We start from the raw sequence: 17,540 nt of genomic DNA, 5'->3' as shown, positions 1-17,540 counted from the left end.
CAAGTGAAAGTTTGACACTGAAGAGGCATTGTCTTCAAGTCCTTAGACACAAGCATTGTCTGAGGACTTGAAGACAATGCCTCTGCGGCCAAATGGACGCACTTCAGAGGTCCGCAAATAGCGGGCTGTCAAAGATCTTAGCTCCTGTTGAATTAGTTTGGGGGTTTTCATTTCGATCGCGCCCTCACCTATTGAAACGAGAGCCAGGGGACTTGCATCAGTGCCATGTTTTTGGAAGGACTCAAGCGGCAGACTTTGGGCTGGTAAGCTGGCAAACCAAGCTGCAAACCCTCCACCGGGGGAGATCAACGACATCTCACAGCGAAACGCACCCTCAGGTCGCTTGCGTCTTAACCTAAGCCTTGACCAAACGCCCCAACGTAGAACGGCCTCACCAATGATGAATAAACCGGAACCATCTGGAGAAGTTGATAAAAGCAGCAGAGATCAAGGACACATAAGCAAGGACATCATCTTCTTGAAGCAAGGAATGATGTTGCCGTTGTTGTTGTTGCCTAAAAAAAAGATGGCACAGACCCATAGTGGGAGATTAGCCACGGTTTTGGGCAGACCCAAACAGGAAAAAACTCATCCAGGTTTATCCCAAGTGGCTTTTAATATAAATAGAGGATTCGGGGAAGAAACAAGTCACGAATTTTGAGATATCTTGAGAAAATCGGAATTAAAATCGAGGAAAGAAAGCGCTGTGGGTTGAATAGCTAAAATTTAAAACGATAATCAGAAAGAAAATAATGTTGAGATAAAAGTAAAGGCATCGAGAGGTTAACGCAGAAAACTCCCGGTTTCAATAACGTACTGGTGAAGAAGCTGACACATCTGTTTAAGGGCATCCCCTTTGACGGCTCCACCGAAGGAGCGGAGGACGGGAAGAGTAAAGGGCAGCCCTAATCGAGCGAGAGGATTCTGCAAAAACTGCATTCTCTGCCGTGCAAACCGCTCACAGTAGAGGATGAAATGATTTATCGTGTCAACGTCCCCGCATAACGCACACAGATTCGAGGGCGTGAACCCATAACGGCATAAATATAGAATAAGGCGTGGAATCCTGAAGCGCAGCACCGTCAAGGAAATCTCCATTGCCTTGATGCCCAAGAGCGTATGTTTTATGGGAAGTTTAAATGCTCGAAATCCGCTGTACCAAGGATGGGCTCATGGATCAGGTACTAATGTATTTGGTAACGTTTATAACCGGTCGTGGTCTGCAGGGTGAGGTTCAGAACAAAATAGTTAACGGGTCCATTGATGGCTGCTTCGCTAAGAAATAACCATCGAATTTAAATAAATGTCAGTGTCCTGGGATCGACTGAAAACGCACTTCTTGCACACGAAGCGGCACAGAGTACATTAGGGATCGGTACAAGAGACTAGTTCCCAAACTTTCAAGCGCTGCCAAGACTCAGAGACAGTCCGATAGAATGATTACTTAAGAAATAGTGCGGCGAACATCTTGAAAGCCCAAACCAATTGCGAAAATTTCAGCAGCAAAAAATTGTGTTTAATCAGGGACCCGGATAGAAGAACACTAATCCAGTGTGTGGGAATAAACACCTACTGCTGCTTTTTCGCCTTCTTGAGAAGCATCTGTGAAAATAACAGCATGGCTCGGATACTGGAGCAGATATTCCTCCAGTAAGGCGTTTATCATATTGGCATATAAGTGCTTTGCATATAGCGGTAGCGTATGGTCGACGCAGAGAGCTACTGCAGCCTGCACAATGCTAAGTCATTGCACGGACCTAAGCGAAATTGGAATTCTTGAAAACAGGTGCTCTGTAAACACAAATTGGCGCATGTTGTAGACAGCCTATGTTTAGACACAAAGCTGGCTTAGTCAAAAAAATTGGAGGAGCCTCTCCAGACATAGGCTCAAGTCCCCCTAAGAAGGTGCGCATTGTGAGAAGCTAAACTAGAGTTCTGGTCCCGTACGCGAAGCTCCAGAAACAGGACACAATTTGCCACTGATTTTGGCAAACCCAGGCAAAGCCGTAGAGCGCGTGTCTCCAAAAGAACCACAGGTCGAATTCATGTTGAGGAACACAACTTCTACTTCTCTGATCTTTCGCACGAGCCAGCGGCGAGAGGCGAAGACGAAGACGACGAGGAGACGACCACATCCCTTCCAGTTTACTGAGGTAAAGAAGAAGATCCGTTCCAGTCTCCGAGCAGCCATGGCCGTCAACCCCCTCCAGCCACAAGGCCAGCCCGCGGCCGGTGCCGCACGCCCTGCGGGGCTGCCGCAGGGCTTGCTTCCGACCCAGGTGACCTCGGGGCAGTTCGGGCCGCTGTACGCGGGCGCGCCGCAGCCGGGAACAGTGGCTGGCGCACAGCAGCTCCTGGGCGCCGCATTGCCTGGGCAGCGACTGGCCGCCCCCTTGCAACAGCCGTATTTGTTGCCACAGCAGCAGCAGCAGCAGCCACCGCTGCAGTTCCAGCAACAGCCACTTCAGCAGCAACAACTGCAACAGCTGCAGCTACAACAGCAGCAGCAGCCACCGCAGCTGCAGTTCCAGCAACAGCAACAACTGCAGCAGCTGCAGCTACAACAGCAGCAGCCATCGCAGCTGCAGCTCCAGCAACAACTACAGCAGCAACAACTGCAACAGCTGCAGCTGCAACAGCAGCAGCAACAGCAGCAGCAACAGCCAACCACGTTCCAGGTTCCACCGGGCGTTCCGTATGCTGGAGCACCGCAGCCGGTCGCGTACCCAGGAGCACCAGGAGGTAAAAGAGCGACCAAGTGAAACTGGAAAGAATGCAGCGGGTTGTACAGGGCTTGCGAGGGGGGGGGGGGGGAGGGGGCGTCTCCACAAATACCTTAACGTTGAGAATAACATGATATGTCTTCATTCTGTCACAAGAGGTGGGTAGTGATAATTGCAGCCTTTGTTCCTGCATTGTAACCATGGCTCAGGATTCCTTTTACAGGGCCTGCTGACTGCGTCGTGGTCCGCGGATCAGGTTACACATGACATCTCCCTTCCTGTTCGTGAACTTGTGCCTTGCCCACGATGGTCAACGAGCAATGATAGCGTGGTTGAATACCATGCGAATGCCTAATGTCGCTATCGCTACTTGTAAATGTGAAGCTCGGAGGATAAGCGCATAAAACATGCGTGTGCATTTTCTCCCTGCGCAAGTCAGGCGCGGACTTCGCGGAGGTGAAATGGGACGTCACGTGACACCTACTCCGCGGGCCAATGGTCTCATCGCGGGAACCGACCTTATCCGATGCGAAGAGTCCTCTGCAGTGACTTCTTTTAATGCGTTGCGTTAGAAGGGTTAAACGGCGACCGCCGCCGCACGTGGCCGCGTGGCATGACGAAGCTTGCTGTACCACCTCGAATATAACCAACGTTACTCTCGTTAACCTTGGACATAAGCAACTTTCGTGCGTTCACCTCGGAAAATACGAACCTAACTGTATCATCTTGGATAGAACTTAGTGTGTCAACCTCGGATATGCTAACGTATTGAAACGATCCGCCGAGAATCGCCATTTTTTTGGCACGACGCCAGCTGTTTTGTACTTACGTGGCTGGGCTAAATAGATGTGCCCGTAAAAAGGCCCGGATTCCTAAAGTTGCAGATATATACTTGGCGACATCTAGATTCTCTTGTAGAAGATTCGCTTTGTTTGTTTGCATGTGGCCGTGTGACCTCCGTAATGTGCTTGCGAAGTGAATATGAGTGGTTAGAGACTTCGGGAGACAGAATACAGAGGCAACAGATAAATAAACATCGGCGGAAGATTATACTAAGATGAACACAATGAGACCTTTAACGACATCATTTACCTATACTGGAAAAATGAGGGGAACATCGCTTTGGAGTACATGACTGAACAATAGCGAGGAGATTCAGGCTTCTAGTCACTAGATTAGTTGGCCAGACTAAGGGGTTGAACTTTCGAACGCGATAACCTGCCCAAGAGCGAAGGAGGTGCATTTGGTCAGTTATATTCGGGTGCATTCTAATGTCTTCTTCTGAGTTATAGTGTCCTTGCATCTCGATACATATTAAGTTACTTACGCTGCATCCCAAAGAATGAAACACCGTAATGGGCATTATGCAAGACAGCCCAGTCCTTGTTTGCTTATTTTTCGTACCTCGTGTCCAACATTGTTCATAAAAATTTTCAACATTCTAAAATTGTCAGGCACTGGTGCAAATATTGAAGGTTACGGTCCATTTTTCCGGTGTGCTGCAAATCGGCAAAATCGGCCACTTAATACTGCCGTACAAAATCCATGAGAAGCACTTGTGACGATAGCAAAACCGTTAACTGCACAAAAATGCAAGCCTGCCGACGGGAGATCTGCGGATGCATTGATTGCCATCGGAAAATCTAATATATATATAAAAATAGCGTTCATAAACTATTTCCTGCTTACAAATGCTTTCGTCCAGAATTGCTGGTCATGACCAACACATTAGCACACAGAATGCACAGGCTGCAACAGTTACAAAAAAAAAAGCGAAATGTGCAAAAGCACGAGGAAGAAAAAAGCGCACAGTGGCTGAAACCAAGGCAGGCGTTGTTGCTGACTCTCACACCCTGTACATTTGTCGTTGCAGTGCAGCAGCCATTGCCCGGTGCGGCACCGCTGGCGCCTCAGGCACCCTTCGCGCCCCAGCAGCAAGCGCCCTACCCGCTACAGGCCCCTCCGCCCGGCACCGCGCCAGGCGTGCCCCCGCAGGGCATCGGGGTGCCCGGGGCGCCGTACCTGACAGCGGCCGTGGCCCCCCCCGGGTTACATCGGCCAGCAGCCCCTGGGGACCATTCCTCAAGCGGGTGTGGCACAGCCGGCCTTGCCAGTGAACGCCCTGGCCGGGCTGGACCCCGGTACGGAGCACCCACCACTGCGCGGCGTTTGGTCGTGCAGTTAAATTCCGTAGAACTGGGCAGGCATGCCATGGATGATCCCTGAATAACTTGAGCAGCACTTTTATGCACAGGAGAAAGGAATCGGACTCAGAAACACGACGACACGTGACCATTTGAGCAGCTGTAATCTAAAATTTCGGGAATCGATACGTGATGGTGTTGGTCTCGCCAGAAATAACACATGCCCAATATTTGACTTCGACGTGAGTTTGGTGCAAAGCCTGCAAAATGAAAAGAAGCCCCGATACCGTCACTAAGGCATACGATGATAGGAATCTCCACACGAGCCGTTTGTTGCTGTTGTTAGCCTTTCAAAAGCTTTAAAGTAGGGCATGGACTGAAAACAGATTAGAGTTTGGATGAAAAAGAGATTGTAAGAGAGAGAAAAAGGAATAATTTATTAAGTGAAAATTTAACAATGCATAGAAAAGAAAATTTTGCAATTTAGCAAGGCTGTTGATGAGATTGCCGCTAGAAATTTCGAACAGTGGCACAGAGAGACCTGTTGCTGACTGCCAAGTGCGGTGGTGCCAAATGATAGCAAGAGCGGGCTGCTCAAACTGAGGCCCAGATGCTGCAAGGGCTCCTCCAGCAATCTTCTTCTCAAAGAGGTGGAATGAGCTTCTTTCTCCGCGATCATCGACAAGAGTCAATTTAGTACAGCAATATCTTTCTCTTAGGGTCTGTACGCGTCCTGGGTAACATATTTCAACAGTGGCGCAAACTCTTCAAGCTTCGTATGTCGCCCCAACTACCCTGTGCACAACGTTTGCCGTGGATGACCACCGATGAGGTGACATGCGATACAAATGCAGCGCTTTTTTTGTGCGCATTTTGAGGGCGGCAACAACGCAGTGAGGGCTGTGAGACAAAAGTAGGAACCACATCTTTTCAGGCCGTGACACGTCAAGGGCTGGTCACGTGACAGGCTGGTTCCCTGATGACATGCGTAGATGTAAATGCAAGCCCTACTCTGCTACTGGGTTTCCGTTCAGCACGTGAAAAATACCCATGCTCTTTTGCGTGTACCTGAGACGAGAGTGGAGTTTTATAAAATCTAAAAACCGGTGTAGATATCTGCAATGCCGAGCTACAGGTCTCAATAGAAACAAGCAGCCTAACTGCAAGAGTTAGAAAGTTAAATTTAGTTAAATGACTTCCCGATTAACACATCGAAGCTGTTTTCTGGTAGCCACCACAGGTGACAGTATCCATATTGGGGCGAAGAATATGTCGTTTTCGGTGAAAAAGTAATTTTCGAAATTAATAATAGATTGAGGTGAAACATGGTGTGTGTCCTCTAATAACAGGATCAGCAACGGAGGGCTACAGCTGAAGAATTGGAATTAATTAGCGTATCAAGGGATCGCTGGGAAGGATTTATTTTTTCCTGATTAAATCACACGCTGTCTCCCTGTACTCGCGTAATAATGATTAACTTCCTTTGTTCCTGCTTTCCCCTGATGAAGCGAGCCTCACCGTGGACAACATCCTACAAGTCCTGTCACAAAGAGGTAATATTACATCATCACAATACACCGTCGCATTTCGATAGTATCGAATTGAACAGTACCGAACAGCACAGCGACAAAGTTGCGCAGTGACGTAATCGACGGTCACGATTAGTTGCGCGCGGTCGCTTACTGCTGCACCGTCGTGTCACTGTCGTGACGGGACCGAAGTGTCATTTCTAATAAAATGGAGGTTTAAATCAAGCGAATTTGGGATCAGCGGCATTTGATTGTACATGCAAGGCCACTGAATCAAGTATACCGAGGGAAAAAGTAGTTTTGGACCCTGTAGCCCTATATCGAGAGAATTACCCGTTGCTGACTACAATTCACCCAGATTTCTCTCTTTGTGTGTTTTGTTCATCACCACTCTCACTCGCTCTGGCCCCTAACGACATGCCGCCGGTGTCCTCAGCTCGGTGGCTGCGCTTAGTGGAAGCTGCACTGAATGAACGCTTACTGGTGTTTGCGTCCACTAACATTCTAGGCTACTTTGTACTCCATCTTTCTCAAACCGAACAAAAATCTTTCTGAATGTTCTCAATTGATCGACTCTTTATTGCAACCCCAGCCCGTTAATTAGCACACGATTTATCAATTCGGAGTCACGTGTGGTTGGCGTGCAATGCGCAGGCATTGACTGGCGTCGCATCATCGAAGACCCGAGCTACGCTCCCAACCTCTTCGCCTCCCAACTTGAGAGCGAAGAGTCGGCCTCCGACGAAGAGGAGAGTGAGGAAGAAGGTGAGGCCTTTGCATGGGAGTACAGCTCCTGTCAAACGAAGGGTGGCATAGCTGAGAAAGTGGGTTCCGTGGTTGTCCTCATCGCTCGTCTGGCTCTTAAGGCCGTTGTACGATCGTTTTTGGGCGGATCCGCCAGCGAGCGAACCGCTCGCTTTCGGCCTTCGCTCGGGCGTGGGGCGGAATGGGTGTTGTACGATCATTTTGGAGCTGGCGGACGAGGCGGATGGTTTAAAGCGTTCCGATTGGCGCGCCCGGGATTGCCGTCTGTCCAATAGCATGCTCCTGTTGACAACCTAGACGGCGCGAAAACGTGGTCTTTTTTTGCTCCTCGGCGACCGGCACATAGGCTGAACTTCGGCATAGCCATGGCGTGGTTTTTGAAGTTCTTGCTCTTGTACGCGGCTCTCGTCAGCTACCAGATGAGTAGCTCGGCTGTAGAGGTTTTGACTGCTTACATGGGCAACACAAACAGGGTGAACTGGCCATTAGTCGCGCAGTTCGTCGCTGCCGACGCAGTCATTCAGCAGCAGCGTAAGCGTAGGCGCAAGCCTCTACGACGTTGCGTAGGGTTCTCTGTGCTGCTGAATGATAGCAGTGATGTCGGGTGAATATGACTGTTATTATTTTCAACTGGTAACCGTCTGTGCAATCAAGCACATGCTTTTAGTGAGTTTCCATTGTTTGCAGAAGCAAACCGACATCCTGAGTGGAGTACTTTAACACAGACGTTGGCTGCCTACCTACAACATAACTGCAAGTAAAAAAATAATGGTGCATTTCATGACAATGGTTTGCTGGATTTGAGGATGGTGACCTTGTGGGACACACATCAAACATCTCAACAAGATGAAATTGCTGTGACTGAACTTTTATGATTCTGGTTCACATACCGCGTACCTCATGTATAGTAGGATAAAACTTAAAAGAAACAGCAGTTGTTAGCACTCGGTCATGGCCCGAGGCATCCTGTATTACTCCACTAACCAATAACAGTAAACAAAATAAGTTGTTCGATGTTTGACTTTATTAATCTATCCAGGTATCAGAATTCTAGAGCTTATCATTTTTTCTTGTAATAAGCTTCTTATGGTAGTATACAATAAAAGTTTTAACAGCGGACTACTTTTTTTGGCGCGGAAGAATTCTGTGCGGCGGTCCAGATGGCAGAGCTTCACTGCAGACTTAAATTGAATCTGACTATAGTGTTCGGTGATAACATGTTCTGACAGCCAAAAACCAAAACTGAACATTGGTTGTTGGCTGAGCTTAGATGCCAATTCAATGCAAACAAGAATATTTGTTGTAGGAATAGATACGCATAGTTAACATGAAACAAAAAGAGACAACCGGCAACAAACACCTCACTGAAACTGCCAACTGTCCAAAGCGATATCACGAACAGTGTATGCTGGACTGTCCTACACAAGAGGTGACGTAGAGCAGATGCCTCTGTGTGCTCTTAGATAAAAGGGAATAGTACCGAGGCTTAGTCCATACTACTGCTTCTGACGTCAATCAAGGTGACCTTGACAAGATTGGTTGTTGCATCTGTAGAGAGGGCATCTGCTGCTGCTGATGTGGACTGCTTGTTCACAGCCTTTAACAATGCTCTGTCATAGCACGTTAAAGAACCCCAGGTGGTCGAAATTCCCGGAGCCCTCCACTACGACGTCTCTCATAGCCTTAGTCGCTTTGGGACGTTAAACCCCATAAACCAAACCAAACCGGATCATTTTTGCCCAGCTTAGTTCTTCAGCTGTGGGAAATCCAGCATCACCTGTATATCATTCTTCTTGTGTCCCTGTTCACTCCCGCCACACTTCAACTCTATCCACATCATAGTATGTGTGGTCAAATGACATCAAACACGCCGCTGTCTCTCATTAAAGAAAAGGTGTATGTGTATGTGTGTATTATGCATGCATGAAAAAATCAGCATATTTTAGCATGTTACCATCAGATATGAATGCATCTATACATGAGGAAATTACAATGTTCCCAACCTCTACTAATATGGAAGATCAGTGTTAACTGCAGGTGTTTACAATATCACAGAAAAATGACGACGCAATAATACTGATTTCTTTTCTGGTTTTTTTTTCGTCATGTTTTTCACACCATTACGAAAATCGAAATAGAAATACCACTCAGTGGCTTCAAAGCGGATATGGAGCGCATCACTGTACTAAAGTGCACGCTTTTGTTCTGCAGTGACAGTGGGCAGGCCGCTTCCTTTTACCAGTGCTTCCTGAGGTGACATTGCAGTGAACATTGTGCAAACCAGTATGCAGCATAGTAAACAAGTGTCGAAAGTTCTGTTGAGAGCCAATCAATGTTGACATGCACAGAAACAAGGTGGCGTATTGTGCGTACAACCACAAAGCATTCTTAACTCCCATGAATTTAAAACAAAGTGATTGCTCCGTATTTCAGAAAAGTATACATGTGCCATCCTCATTAATCCATACATAATTAGATAAGGCAGTAAGTACACTGGCCTAGAGGTTAAGGAAATGCAAGAACCGATTTGGAAAGTTTACATAGCAAATATTGGCGGAGACTAGGATAGAATGCTTTGTATAGTCAAGGGAACGGGAAATGCTTCATATTTTGCAGTTACATCAAACACAATCATATCAAGCAGAATGCGAAAAAGTTAATTTTCAGAAATTTGAGCTATGATGTCTCAGGACAGAATGAATTGAAAAATAAGCCATTGAAGTATGTGTGGGCCATAGATGCTTAAGTTCTCCAGTAAAGCTCTACAGCAATCTTGAAGGTACGTCCTTTCTGATCAGTAAAAAATAATATGAGAAATTTTAAGGGCAACTCTGATTCCCAAAGCAGCAAGCAAAAGAGAGAATCTGTATTTGTTAATCGATATCCGCACCACTTGTTATATATAGAATAATGTCGTACTAGTTACTAATTACCAATTTCTTAGCAAAATATCCTTATTCCACTGCCAGTCTGGGTTGCAAGGAAACGAATTAACTGAGCCATCAGTAGTCATAAGGAAGTTGGAAAAAAACCAAGTTGAAGTCAGGCCGAAGGATGACGAAGAAAAACAGAAAGGCAGTGATGACTTTTGTCTTTTATTGCTATCTCTTTGCTGCAATCTGATGATGAGAGCTTTTAAGTTGAACCAATTGCCCAGTTAATACTATCCTCAGTATATGTGACTATATACAAGTTACATGCATAAGCATACACATGTAGAATTCTCACTGAGCCACATCATGAAGTCAGTGTGTTGCTCAGCTGAGCAGAACAGACAAGCACAAAGAGAAGCCTGGTCAACAACAGGTGGGTGCACTAATGCATGTTTAGCTTTGCAGTGAGCGAATGTAGGTAGCTAGAGCTAGCTTGTGCAAAGTTAGCCCAAATGCTACTATTGTGTAAATCTGCCCCGATATAGTTTGAAATAAATTGTGAACAAAGTTCTCAATGAACACGTTATGCATAAGAGAGCATTGTACTGGTTTGCCAAGGTGACCGAGTGACTGAGCACTATATCAGATCTATTTGTTTTCATATTTATCACACCTCAGTGGTCCTAAATGACGTTACTATAGTAGCGAGCTTTAAAATGGTATGCCAGGTAGGAGCTCAGTGAGTTCGTAATTTATAGCATGATTTCTGTAGTAACCACTTCGAAGGACAGTAAGATACACAGCCTTGTGGGATGCAAGACCGTTACAGCCTTCTGTGGCACGAACAAAAACGAATCTTGAAATTCAGCGGCATATGAGCTAAATGAGGCACAAGAGTGTTAGTGCACGAGAGACTACAAGTTGGGACTGATTAGTTGGGGACGTGTTGGTAAGGAGCAAAAAAAACCTGCATAAGATGAAGACATTCAAATATGCACTTTTAGTGCTGTCACACTGGACCTTCAAAAATGGCCTGAGGAAATAAAACAAGCGGCTCAGGACTGAACTAATTCAAGGATTCTAGTTAAGTTAGATTTGTGCCATGTGCCATTAGAATACCCAAGTTGATGACACACAGGGGAATTGAATGCAAGTAACTTGGAAGACGGTGATACTAACAACACGTCATGGTGTAAATATCCTAGGTTGTGGGTGGGTGTATGAGGATTATTAGGTATTTGAACCAGTATACAGTGAATATACCTTTATCGGAAGGCCTTATAAGTTGGCAAAATGTAATGCTGACAATAAAAAGCAATATTACTGCATTCTTAGTAGCATTAGCAAACAGGACAATCCAGGGCATGCTAATTGTTGTTTTGAACAACTGAAATGCTGGTATTGATTGCAATATCGCACACACCATATGGCTGTCAGTGAAGGCATATGACAAAACACTGAAGGGACGGTAATAATGCAAGTAATGAAAAGCTGAGGCCCAAAGGAGTGCCTTGGCGGACGTCCGAGATTGCAGGAAAAGGCAAGATACATAAGAATTGGCAAGGGAAATCTGCCGAAGGCTGGCTGTTTAAGCTTGGATCCAGTTTAGAGCTATTGGATGCAAGTTAAAGCACGAGAAAACCAGCCTCACATAAATAGGGGAATTGCATGCTTTTTCAAAGCAAAGAACAAAAGCATCATAGGGGGATGTTGCAGTCAAGGTGCATGTCGTGCAAGTTGGCTATTACAGAAATGTCTTCTAAAAGCTTGCCGATTTGAATCAAAACTTAATGGGCCAAAACAATCTAGCAGGGTCAAGAGTATGAAATGTGTTTGGTGATTTGCAGCACATGCCAATAACACAAATAGGGCCATAGGTGCTGGGTGATGAAGGATTAAAAACAGAGGGGCCAGGCTATAATAAGGCAGGAAGCTATCTGCACAGCATGCACTAGATATGCCTATACAACCTACTTCCTCTCCTGTTGTTGCTTTCTGTAAATTTCACAGAACTTGATCATAGCGTACTGTGGGGTGCACCGGTGGCAAGTTGGCATGTCGAAACTGTGCTAAGGGACGACAACAGAGCAAGAATTGCTACCCTGTGCAGTGATGTTGTTACCATCGTCTTTGTTCCTAGCGTAGCTTTACCAGCTCCACAGGGCTTATTTTGCAGTCTGCAAGTAGTCATGTCTGTAGCAAGCAGTCACAGGCAAATGAAGGTGGTAGCAGACAGACATATGCAAGTGCATCGGCGAGATCTTCTCAAAGCTTCGAGAATGGCTTGTTAAACAAAGTGCTGCGGCTGACCCAGGAAGCGCCGCTGAACAACCGCTTAACACCAATAAGGCCGATTTCGCGAGCAGCTCTGCAGCAATAGCATTGTGAACACATCCAGTTTCGTACCACTTATCCCCGGATCGAAAAGGACCATGAGCAAAATCAACAACAGACACTGTCATTGCCTATGAGGTGCTTCAAGACCACTGTATTTTTCTGATTGCAGTGGAAACCAACATCCCACTTAAACTGAATACTGCCAAGCATTTGTCAATATTGACTTTACACTGCTAAGCAAAAAGAGAAAAAAAGCAATGGCACAGGTTTTCTCAATATTTTTTTCTTCTTTTTCATCAAGACTCGTTATGCTCAACTTGGTCTGTGGTCAGTTTTGATTGCATAAGCTGCTGCCACACTTTTTTTTTTCTGCGCTACATCAACTGAAATGCTCATGAAAACAGACTTATGAGTTGGCACATATTAGAGATTTGTACACTGTCAATCAGTCGTGATTCAAAAGCGGCAATGATTCTTGCTTCCATGTTGTTACAACCTAAACCGAAATGGCTAGCGGAAGTGTTCAGTCACCCATTCATCACGCCGATATGTTTATTGCAGGCAAATGTGCGCACAGCCGGCAGGAAATAAAAAGAAATGACGCTCCCGAAGATACATTTGCACTGCACCGATGTTTTAACACAGGTTACACAGTTTCTCCGGCGAGTCGTAACCCGAGCACCCATCATCACAAAACGTACTGAATGGAGCACCAAAGCGCAGAAGGATGGTGACATCGCTGTTGTCGCCGCAAAACAGTCCTACGGCCGTGCAGCAAAGCTCGCGTCGCGTCACGTCGCACACACGGCAATTCTCAAGCACAGTGCCAACACGAATCGCGAACAAAATGGTAACGAATGCGTAGCCAGCAACAACGTCGTGTGCACGCTTCGGTCGCGATCACTGCAACCATCGCTACGAATGCGACTAGCTGCACAACGCCACATTCATTTCAGCATTCGGAAAGCACGGCGTGCGTAGTGAGCTCTCGAAGGTGCACATTTCACTGCCTTGACGTAAAAGCACTCGCTTCGATCGCAATCACTTTCAGTACGCGGACACTAGTCACTGTGCTAGGCAGCTCATGCACGCACAGAAGTTCACCGTGAGCAGCTTTTGCTCGCCGCTGTGCGTGATGATCCTCGCAGGAATTAGGAAAGCTTGCAGCAACCACAAACAGCTCCATATAAACACTTCGTGACACCGCCAACGCGGAGGTCTTGCGTCTGTTTGAAGAGGCGCTCCGTCAACTACATCAGCGTCGATTTCAACTCGGGAAACTGTCGCTGCTCGCCGCTGCTGCACGCGGAGAAGTTCGCAGTCGCTCTGAACACTCGTAATATCAACATGTGGCCAATATAGTATGCCTCGCGGCATAGGTGCCATCTCTACAGCCACGACCTATGCCTCGCTCCCCAGTTCGGTCGACGGACGGCCATCTTGCCCCGGCAGGAGCGGATGCCTACGTCACGTAAAAAGCAGCCAATCGCTGCAATTCGGTCGCCGGGCGGTTCGCTCGTCCGCCCCAAAGTTGAAGTTCACCAACTTTGCTTTCGCCTGCCGAACGGGGCGAATGCCTATTGTCTGGTCGTTCGGTCCGCCAGTCCGCCTGCCTGGCGGATCCGCTCAAAAGCGATCGTACAACGGCCTTTACGCTCTGGGAACTGAATCTGTGGCGGCCACCTTCAAGTGTCCATTGCCGCTGTCCCGAGCGGGTACATTTGTGCAAACTGGTCATTCTTGCCACTGAACCGGCTGCACTGGGAACTGAAGCGATTGGTTAATTACTGAGCTCATTGGATGCGCATCGTTGCTGCTCGCACTCATTTATGTTGGAAAATAGCACAAGCACGGCGAGCGTACACGCCCGGCTGAAGCTTATGTTGAATTCCAATGGCAGATCGGGATCAAGTTTTTCTGCTCGGTTTGGATCAGTCGCATTCCAATGGTAAAATGGGAGCGCGAGTTGTATGTTCCAATGGCAGATCGGGATCAGGCGTAAATCCCGGATCGCTCCGTGGAGCAGCGATACTTGATTCGCCGAAATCGGCGCATTTGACCGGAACCTCGCGTGACGTTTTCTTTTCCGCCGCGTCTGCTTCCTGTCGCGACCGGCAGCAGCCGCTTCGTTCCTGTCGTCGCTACGTGGTGAGACGGGCGAGTCGGGACAGCCGGGCACTTTCCAGTCTACAGTGGACGGCAATGATCTTGCTCCGAGCCGTGCGGCACTAATTTTGCTTCATGGAAGTGACGGTTCCGACTCGGTCACTGAAAGCTCAGAGTCCAGCAGTGAAGATTCGTCTGAAACGGACAGCGAGTGTGAAGCTGCCGACCTGTATATGCCTGCCGCCGGCGTCAGAAAAATGCGCTAATATTCTTTGTTCGCGTTCATAACAAGCCCTGGAGTAGAGGAGTGTAAAAAAATGAATCATTTTTGAGGATCGTTGGCCAATACCGAGTTGCTGGTAGAAGTGATAACTGCGATACAAGCAAATTTCTTCCTGCAAGATGCCCAGTGCGGCTGGCCTGCTGCCTGCTAGCTCCGCTGTTGGAGGCGTCGCAGAAATCGATCATGTCTTTATTTTATTATGAGACGAGGAACACAGTAAAACGGTGACGCGAGTAGAACCTTTACTACAGCGCCCTCAACTGCGGCATCGATGTGAAACAGTTAGGCTTAGCGACGACTACGGCAGCCAGGGAGAAACGTTGGCCGGGGGCAGCGCAGTTCGTCGCTCGGCGTGTCCGCGGGCGGCGTCGTTGCCGAAAGCTCGGCTGTCTCGCTGATTGGTTCAGCGGCTTGCGTCTCGCAGTCGCAAGGCTGGAAAATCGAGCAGCGAGCGACTTGCCTGCGCGTCGTCCGCCACTTCTTTCGTGAACGGTAGGGACAGGCTCACTGGCGCTCCGAAGACCGCGGCCGCATACTCGCGTGTTCACGGAGAGTGGACCATCCTGTACATACGCTTTGGTTTTGTTTTTACATTACGGCCTTCGTACTACCTCCTTTTTGTTTCGCCGAGACGGAGTCTGTCAACGCGGAGATTGCGCCTCGCGCAACTCCTGTCGCACTTGAACACGAAGCTAGCAGTGCGTTCGCTCCGGCGGCGCCCCTAGTTTCCGCGGCTCGCCGCTGCGGCGCTGGCGTCGCGCAACCAAACTTGATGCACCTGGCTTTAGATGCCCCAAGTGCTCCCGAGGGAGCACTCGCATTCCAATCGCAAAATGGGAGGTGGCGAAGCTACGCGCTCCGACGCGCTCCGTACGCGATCCGACGGAGCGGTCCCGATCTGCCATTGGAATTCAGCATGAGTTCTTAATGATTATTTCTATCGTTGGCGCTGAGCTGCGGCCACCATATATCCCCGCAAACTTCCTAATCGCATCTGCTTATCCGACTCTCTGTGGCGCTCCCTACTATGCTTCCCTTCTTTTTAGAATCAATTCCGTTACCCTTTAATACCAACGGTTATCTTCCCTTCGCATCACGTCCCCTACCCGAACCTGTGTCTCCTTCTCCATCTGAACTAAGATGTCCTATTCCTGTCTCTTAATAGTACAAATACAATTTTCTTTTCTGTATTTCTCTCCGCCGCACATCGTTTATCGATGTTTATGTTATGATGGTGAAGCTTACGCAAACAGATGGCTTGGCAAAATTTATCGAAATTTTATTTTCCCTGTTTGGTGGTTTCAAGGGGCACTGAAATGAAATGACAAATGCAGGCCCCCACACTAGTTAGACGTGTTGCTCATGCGGTTCATTATTTTCTTTTTTTTTTCCAGAAAGCGGGTCCGACGAGGAGGAAGGCACGTATACGTGGCTCATTTAAACACTTCTGACTAAACGTGGAATGACGGAAAGTTTCTTCACCAAACGCAAGCAGTTCGCTACCAGCAGCGTTCCAGAGCACTTGTCTTGTTTTCTGAAGCGCTGGAAGCCTCCCTAAAAGAACTTACTTTATTCCAATTTTTTTTTCGCCTTCTTGTCTTTTTGTCGTCTTGTCTTGACTTTGTCTTCTTGTCTTGTGTTCATCGGCTTGAGGCATCTTGTTCAGCTATTTTCCCCACGCATCACAGCTGGATTGGAGAACAACTTGATTTTTCTCGAAAAAATGTGGTATTGAGTCTGTCCTTGGCATTGTCACTAGCTGTCGTCAAACTGCCTCGTTTGTCACTACCACTTCCAACAATTTCAAGTAAGCGCGCGCCAAATGTTAGCGAGTAAATTTATACTGTCATTGATTGTGGATTTGCTCTGGCTTAATTTATTTTCTGACGCTGCTGTTGTTTCTCCACCAGGTGGGGGCAAGCAGCCGCAGGCTCCTGGTGCTGGCGAAGCTGCCGCCCACAAGGGGGCTAAGGGTCAGTACGCAACCTTTCACTCTTCGAATTACTGCCCCAGCACGCATCCGCATTCTTTCAATTACTCTTGCCGCATAGAGAGAGCAAAAGAGAGAGAGAAAAGAATGGAGAAAAACGGGACTTAGGTGACTTATTTCCCGAGGCAGCAGTGGCTACGTTGCTCGGAAACGCCCCATTCAGAGAGTAGTAAAATGTATTCCATTTGTGGGTGGATGTGCTGGCAGGGTTTGAACAAGACATGCTTATTTTCTGCTGCGCTCATGCTCCCGTGTTTGTTCATGAACTACAGATAGAGAAAAAAATATTAGTAATAACATTGGCGTGAGCATGATGTCATAGTATGTCCTTGTTGTAAGTTTGGTAATGTTGGTTCCGAGTATGGCATTTAAACTAGGGGTTTGTGCTCTCAGGCAAGTCAACGTGATCAAGCTGATCGAAGGGTACGATTGCTGTCGAGCTGAAAAGTCGTCTATGAAAGCGTTTTGGTCAGAAAACTAGCAGTGAGGTCAGTCACGTTCGAAGTGGGAGGTGTGGCCCAAAACGGCCTCAGCGAAGGCACTCTTCTGACAGGGGGGACTCTCAATGGAAGCAGATCTTCGAAGAACGAAAGCGCCTTTACTTTTCCCTCTATAACGGCTTGCACTGCTGCAGCACACACCATAGTTCCCATTTTGGAGCCTGATAGCGGGAATGACTGTGTTCCGACTGTTTATACCCATGTTCCATCCTTGTCTTCACGCATTTGGGCCGTCGCACAGTATTTCGTCATCAGCAGATTTTAAACCAGCATATCAAACGTTTCGTATT

The 17,540-nt window shown here is 47.5% G+C and overlaps 1 protein-coding gene across 1 annotated transcript in view; it reads left to right on the top strand.

Annotated features, from left to right (window-relative positions):
- Positions 1-2,189: 2,189 nt before the first annotated feature.
- The window catches only part of LOC149362851 (uncharacterized), a 30,289-nt gene continuing 14,938 nt past the window's right edge, over positions 2,190-17,540 (top strand). Inside the window, exons 1-8 of the mRNA XM_089567489.1 lie at positions 2,190-2,617; positions 2,679-2,758; positions 4,597-4,706; positions 4,753-4,864; positions 6,376-6,420; positions 7,051-7,161; positions 16,155-16,178; positions 16,671-16,733. Coding sequence (XP_089423615.1) covers positions 2,190-2,617; positions 2,679-2,758; positions 4,597-4,706; positions 4,753-4,864; positions 6,376-6,420; positions 7,051-7,161; positions 16,155-16,178; positions 16,671-16,733 — 973 coding nt within the window. The remainder of the gene's footprint in view (positions 2,618-2,678; positions 2,759-4,596; positions 4,707-4,752; positions 4,865-6,375; positions 6,421-7,050; positions 7,162-16,154; positions 16,179-16,670; positions 16,734-17,540) is intronic.

This window comes from Amblyomma mixtum, chromosome 2, assembly GCF_055824585.1.
Source record: "Amblyomma mixtum isolate Tamu chromosome 2, ASM5582458v1, whole genome shotgun sequence".
NCBI classification, from domain to species: domain Eukaryota; kingdom Metazoa; phylum Arthropoda; class Arachnida; order Ixodida; family Ixodidae; genus Amblyomma; species Amblyomma mixtum.
This window is presented reverse-complemented; position numbering and strand designations above follow the sequence as displayed.